This window comes from Gavialis gangeticus, unplaced genomic scaffold, assembly GCF_001723915.1.
Source record: "Gavialis gangeticus isolate Ggan-Ray unplaced genomic scaffold, GavGan_comp1, whole genome shotgun sequence".
NCBI classification, from domain to species: Eukaryota; Metazoa; Chordata; order Crocodylia; family Gavialidae; genus Gavialis; species Gavialis gangeticus.
The window spans coordinates 29,818,387-29,825,580 of record NW_017729006.1 but is presented as its reverse complement, the minus strand read 5'-3'; the positions used below and the strand labels follow the sequence as shown (position 1 = coordinate 29,825,580).

Genomic DNA, 7,194 nt, shown 5'->3' with positions numbered 1-7,194 from the left:
CTGCAGTCTTTCCCCCCCTACTAGCATGCTCACCTCACCCTATTAATACATGATGGGATGCTATTAGCTTGCTTTGCAGCAATACTACAAAGCTGACTCATTGTTTGTGATCTACTATAACGTCCAGGTCCTTCCCTGCAGCCTAGCCACTCACCTCTCATTTTGTATTGTGCATTTAATTGTCCTGTCCTAAATGCAGTACTTTGTACTTGTCCTTACTAAATTTCATCCTATTTATTTCAGGCCATTTTTCCAATTTACCAAAGTCATTTTGAATCCTAATCTTGACTTAAAGTGACTGCAATCCTATGCAGTTTGGAGATGTATGTCATTTTACAAGATGCACATTTTATAAGATCAAGTAACCCTGTCCTCTAAGTCATAAATGAAGATCTTGAAAAGTTCTGGACCCCAGACAAAGCCCTAGGGATCCCACTTGACACCTCCTGCCAGGTAGGTATTGCAGAATGATGACTACTCCTTAAGCACAGTTATTCAACCTGTTATGGCCCTACGAAATAACAGTGTTATCTTCTAGACCACAGTTCATTAGCTTACTAATCAGAATGTCATGGGAGACTGTTTCAAAGGCCTTGCTGATGTTGGCTTTTGAGACACTAGTCTCCCAGTTTAATTTGGTCTACTTGAGATACACGTTTTGAAAAAAATACAATGATATTTGAAAGAGAAGGGTAGATGTGATATCTTTTATTAGACCAACTAATAATATTTATTAGATCAACTAATATCCAAATGACATTTGGAATGCCTTTGAATTCCATAACAAAGCAAAACAAAAAAGTGGAAAAAATCTGCCACAATAAACTTTACAAGGTGAAAATGATAAATCTCTATCTATTGGGCCTGGAGATTAGTCACGACCTCAGGGCTGTCTTTCTGTCACTTGGTTTCATGTCTGAACAAGTAACTGCCTCTATGATATGACAACCCAGCCCATTAGAAATATTATTATTCACCATTAGCTTCCTACAGCCTCATTTCTTTCTCCTCAGCACCAAAGGAATAAATGGAATCAGGTGGGGAGACCTCTGTCATTACAGCAGAAATCATCTCATCAGGCCATGCTAGAAACACTCACATTCACTGAGATAAGTAATGTGAAAACCAGAAGGCCATACCCTGCTCTTAGCTAGGCTGCTGTAAATCCATTGCAGTCCACTCCTTTGAAAATGGATTGATTTCAGATTTACAGAGGCCTCCATAACAGCAGAATTGGACCTAGGGTTTCCACTGACCCGGGAGAGTCCAAGTAACAACCAGAAAATAAAAGGTTGCCTACTGGTTTGGGAAGTGGTCGAAAGGGTGCTACAAAAGCTGACACATTTTTGCCCCACCAAAAGCTATGATTTATTTGCGAGAGGCCAGGGTGGCTGCGGATGACACCTTGTCACCTCCACCTAGACCACTGTGGGAACCACATCACCATGACCCTACCAAGACGTAATTTAGCAGACGCCTGCAGGGCCGGCCTGTCCTATCCTATGAAACCTGTGGCTGCAGGGGGCCTGCAGACAAGGGGCCCCCTGCATCTAGCCACTTGCCCCCCTCCACCTGCTTCAGGTCCGGCCACTTGCCACTCCCCACTTCTGCTGCCAGCTTCTCCGGCCACTCGCCACAACCCCCTTGCCGAATCCACGATGCTGGCTTCTTTGCATCAGGATGCCCCAAAACTATATCTTGCAGGGGGCCTCAAAAAACTGTAGGCCGGCCCTGACCACCACATTCCTCGGTCCGGACCTGAGGCGGGTCAAAGCCGTGGCCTGAGCAGGAGCTGGGCGACGGTGACAGCACCGCCTGCATAGGCTTTTCTAACCCCATCAGAAAAAAAAACGTTGTTTTTGTGGGTTTTTTGGACTACAGGAGAGCGCCGCTCTTCGGCAGGCTCTGGCTCTTGGCATGGACTCCGGGTGGGCCCCTCGCCCTTGGGGCGGCTCCAGGGACCCCGGGGTGGGGGTTGCTGCAGAAGCCCAGGCTGAGGGGAAGAGGCGAGGGGAGGTGCGGCCCATTGGGGGAGGGGCTGCAAAGGGGCAGGGAGAAGGGGGGGTCCCTCCCTCGCCTCCCCCCGGCCCCGCGGGGCAGGGCACCTACTTCTTGCAGGGGATGAGCCCCTTCCTCTCCTCCAGCAGGCGGACGCGCTGGCCAGGGCCGTCGTAGGAGACGGCGGCGCGGGTGTTGCGGCCCGTGGTGTGGTCGTAGGCCACGGTGCGCCCTTCCCACTGCAGCGGCGCCTGGCAGGGCGCGGGCGATGCCCCCGGCCCGGCCGCGCCCCAGCCCCGCAGGCTGCCCAGCACCAGCAGCAGCAGCAGCAGCATCGCCCCGCAGTGCCCGGCTGCCAGTCACGACGCGCAGCCCCCGCCCGGCGCGGGAGGTGGAGCCCGGCGCGGGGTGGTGATGCCACCGCTTGCTCGGCAGCGCTCCTCCGAAGCTGGCTCGTCCGCAGCTGGGGACCTGCTGTCCCCTCCGGGTCCTCCCCCGCAGCCGAGCCAGCCGCCGCCCGCCCGCACTGCGGGGCCGGCTACTTGGACAGGCGAGGCGCTTCGGATCCAGGCGCTACGTTTCCTCAGACCGGCTCGAGCGTAGTCGGGAAGCTGCCGCAGAGCGAGCTTTCGGGCTCAAGCGCCCTTCGGCAGGCCGAGGCAGCGCCTGCACTTGGCCTTGTTAAATGCCATCCTATTTATTCCGGCCCGTTTTTCCAGCTCACCAAAAAATCCTAATCTTGATTTGAAGCGGAAGGCAGCTGGGCTCAGCCTTTGCCGTCCTCCCCTGGTTCAGCAGGGAGCGGGGGCGCCCTGTGGCCAGTGGTGACGCGTAGGGGGTGCAGGTGCACCCCCTGAGAGCGCCGGCCAAGGAGTGGGGGGTGTCAGGAGTAGCGGTCCCCCTACACCTCTAAGTGCCAGCAGTGCGCCACTGTCACTTGCAGGTCAGCAGGATTAGCCACGGGGGGATCCCCACCCCCAGGATCAGCCACCGGGGACCCCCCTGGTCACTGACTGCCTGCTGCCCCCTCGACTCAGGAGGCACCAGTTGCCCATGCCTGTAGCTGTGGTTCACACCCTTTTTTGTACCAGGACCCACTTGTAAACATCAATGGCCAGTCCCAACCCAATGCCCCTCACTCCTGACCCGCTGCCCCCCCATCCCCAGGCCCCCAGTGTGTGTGTGGGGTATGGGTACCCCGGGCAGCCAACTGTGCCAGCCTGCAAGGGAAAAGCCAGGGTCTCCCATGTTGTTCTCCTTTAAAGGAGAATCAATTTTTAAAGTTTATTTGTGACCCTTTCCTATATTCATGCAACCACTATTGGACCTCGACCCATGGATTGAGAAATACTGCCCTACAGGATTATAGGCAAGCAGGACTAGAAGGGACCTCACAAAGTCATCTAGTCCTGCCCCCTGCTCCAGGCAGGATCCTCCTGGACTGAACTGTCCCAGCCAGGTGTCTGTCTAACCTGCTCTTGAAAGCGTCCAAGCGTGAAGGCTCATTGTTTCTGCCTTTGGTTCTGGTGCCTGACCACCCTCAGAGAAAGTTCATCTTAATCTCCAACCTAAATTTCCCCTGCTGCACCCTGAGGCCATTGCTCCTAGCAGAGGAGCCAAGTACTTGGAGGCCTGAGGGCCCGGCTCCCCTCCGCGCAGAGGGTTATCGCCTGAAATGCATAAAACTTTCCACATGTCCATTATCTTAGGCTTTCCCTGCAAAAAATAAAAGTTGGAGCAGTCCTGTCCCCTGCAGCCACAGAGAAAAGTCCATCTCCATCCTCCCTGTAATTGCCCTTCTGGTGTCTGAAGACTGTTATCAAATCCCCCCTCAGTCTTCTTTTATCCAGGCTAAATAACACTAGTTCTTTCAGCTTTTTGTCCATTATAACTCTGGTCTCCCACGCACCAGATCATTTTCGGATTTCTTCTCCGGTTTACCATGTGAATCACTATGATCCTGTGATTTCAAGCAGGGAGAGGGGATTTCCTCTGCTGTTGGCACTGTGGCAGGTTCTTACTCAACAAAGGGGCACCCCTCCATCCATGCTCCATATAGAAAGCAGGATTTTATAGTTTTGGTTGTGTTTCCAGCCAGTCACCAAGTAGTTGAGTGTGTGGGGAAATGGACGGGCTGCTTTCCTGCTACTCTTCCTTTTTCTTCATTTCTGAGGAGCAGGGCACTGAGGTAGGGAGGATGGATCAGGAACAGGCTAAAGCAATGTGTTTTCCTACTTGTCTTGTGGCCACAAGTCCCATTAGTTTACAAAGTTTGCTTCTCCCCCGCCACTCCCAACATAGGTGCTAGCTGGACAAGTATGGGTATTTCTCAGGCTTGTGGGCTTTGCTGGTTGCCTCTACCCCTTTTCTGCTACATGTCTCAGGGTGTTTTTAAGCCTTCCTCCGAGGCATTGGGTGTTGGCTACAGTGGGGACTTTGACTGTGCTGTGTCAATGCTCCTGCTGAGACCAAAGCCAGAGGTTCCTGGCTAGATGGTCTTGTCCCTCTGCTCAGGGTGGTGTGGCCCTCTACCTGGGATCTCTTGAGCATACATTGACAACATTTCATAGAAGCATAATGTTGGCTGTTGGGGTCCCCCTGCTTGACCTGTGTCAGGTTAGGGTGTCAGGTCTGTGTTGTGTTGGGGCTGATGATAGTTTTATGTACAGTTTAGATTAGTTTGTATGGGATGGTTTGCATAGGGATGATCCTGCCTCAGGAAGGGGGTTAGACTAGATCAGTGGTTCTCAACTTTTTGTGTAGCAGGACCCATTTGTAATCATCAAGCCAGTCCTGATGCTGTGCCCCTCACTTCTAACCCGCTGCCCCCCTGGCTCCAGGTCCCAGTCCCCCAGTGTGTGGGGCAGGAAGGGTTTGTGTGTGTGGCATAGGGAGCCCTAAGCAGCCCCTTACAGGCTGCCAGTCTGCCAGCCTGCAAGGGAAAAGCCACAGTTTCCCAAGTTTTTTCTTTTTTAAAGAAGAATCTATTTTTAAAATTTGTTGATCCATTTTTAAAGTCTGTTCATGACCCTGTCATATATTCTTGTGACCCACTTTTGAGTTGTGACCCACAGGTTGAGAAATGCTGAACTAGATGACCTCTGGAGGTCCTTTCCAGCCCTATTTCTCTGGGCTTTTATGATTCTAAGCTCCAGAGCTGTTTTATTGTCCTAACACTCCTGTCAACTTGTGTGCACTTTGGACACAGTGGGTATGTCTACATGAGATGCTAACTGCACAGTAACTGAATAATACTGCACAGTAGCTCATTGCAGCACAAACAGTACTAAAACACCACTGCACAGTATTATTAGGCTACTGTGCAGTAGCAGCACAAAAAAAGCATTTGCAAGTGCTAATGCGCAGTAACTCTGGTTACTGTGCATTTATTTACTACTTGATTATATAAGTACTAAATAAATGCGCAGTAACCACTGCATAGTAGCACCTTGTGTAGATGTGCCCAGCTAGGAGTAAAGAGAAACTTCTTCAAATGAGGCTTTGGTGGGAATTCATTGTTACTTCCTCTTATCTGTTGTCTGGTGCCTACCACCATCACTCCCACTCCAAGCACATGCATTTTCCTTCATGCCCCATGTCTCTTGGAAACCCCCTGACCTAAGTTGGCAGCCTCTTCTTGATCCATGTCGTAGAGCAGTGTTTCCCAACCAGTGTGCTGCTGCACAAAAGTGTGCTGTCAGAAATGCATAGGTATGCCACAAAATTTTGCCATGGCAATGAGCTGCAATAGGTATGAGGATGGGGAATGCCTTAACAGGTGTGCCATGGAAAATTTTTATTAATGCACGTGTGCCTTGGGCTGGAAAAGGTTGGGAAACACTGTCCTAGAGAACAGAGGGGGAGTCTGAGCTGGAGGCCACTGGAAGTATAGGACAGAGGGTGGCTGCAGCTACTGCCTGTGAGCAGAAAAACATGTCTCCCTGATTTCCAAACATTCATCCCAACTTGTTCAAACTTCATGAGCCAGGACAGGAAACTCCTAGTGAGAACAGTGATTCCTAATGACTGTGCCATGAGAGTGGTTACACTAGTGTGCCATGAGAGTGCAAAAAATGGGTGGGATAGGACACTGCAAAAAATGGGTGGGATAGGACCCTGGCCAGGCTGGCCCCACTGAATGGGACCCACAAACAGGAAAGCCCACAGACCAGCAAATGAAGTGTATGGTCAATTTTAATCAAGAAAAAACCCCAGGATGCCCTGGGTATCAAAAGTTTGGGAAACTCTGAGCTAGAGCTACATTCTGCGTTCAGCTTGCTATTAAGACACTTGCTGTTGGGTCACTTGAGGGCAGACAGTGGCGATGCATAGGGGGTGTACGGGACCTCTTGAGAGTGCTGGTGCACCTCCTGAATGGCCATGCTCACCGCTTAGGGGATGGGCAGGGGGGCAGGTGGGAGTGCCTGTGAGCCCCCTGCAAGTGTCAGCCAGGGAGTGGAGCACCATGGTGCTCCCAAAAGTGGCCACAGTAATCGGCCACGTCACGATCAGTTGTGGGGGACCCCTCCCCATGAGCAAGTTCGGCTGTGGGGGTACCTCCGCCTAGTTGCTGACTGGTCGCTGAGGGGCACGTGCCCCCCCCTCCCGACTAAGGTGGCACCAGTCACTCATAAGGGCAGAATTAGGTCTCTGTCCATACAGAGTCACATTCAGCTCTTTTTTAATTAGGTGTGAATCTGGAACAACTCCACTGAACACAGGGTTCAGGTCTGAATTACCATGAGGTAAGAGAAGACTTACATGGCATGAAAGGCTTTGTCCGATTGAAAGGGCTAAAACTACTGATGTGTAGATAGTCTGCAGGGTTTTTGTGATATAGCCCTTTGGGTATTATAAAGCCCTTTGTGACCCTCTAGTGTTTAGTGATTTAAAACACTAAATCTTAGTTTTAAATCTCCGCCCTCACAGTCTCTTGTGCTCGTTTCTTAAATAGCAGCAGTGACGGGGGACTCTTGGAGTCCTGCACTGAAGTTTTCAGTCCCCAGCTCGGATCAGCTGCTGTCACCCCAGCCAGTACGTTTGCAGAGCAGAACCTAACCTACTTCCCAGTTTGTGTTTCCAGTGCTGTGTGTAGCATGGACATTTTGGGCTATTGAAACAGTTAGCTCCCTAACCCCCTACAGGCCACAGATAAAATAACGGGGGGGGGGGGGGGTCCCCCCCAAAGACCACAAA

At 51.4% G+C, this 7,194-nt stretch overlaps 1 protein-coding gene across 1 annotated transcript in view; it reads right to left on the bottom strand.

Moving 5' to 3' along the window:
* EPDR1 (ependymin related 1) overlaps positions 1-2,384 on the bottom strand; it is a 57,776-nt gene extending 55,392 nt beyond the window's left edge. The window contains exon 1 of the mRNA XM_019509066.1: positions 2,110-2,384. Coding sequence (XP_019364611.1) covers positions 2,110-2,333 — 224 coding nt within the window. The 5' untranslated portion in view covers positions 2,334-2,384. The remainder of the gene's footprint in view (positions 1-2,109) is intronic.
* Positions 2,385-7,194: the final 4,810 nt, after the last annotated feature.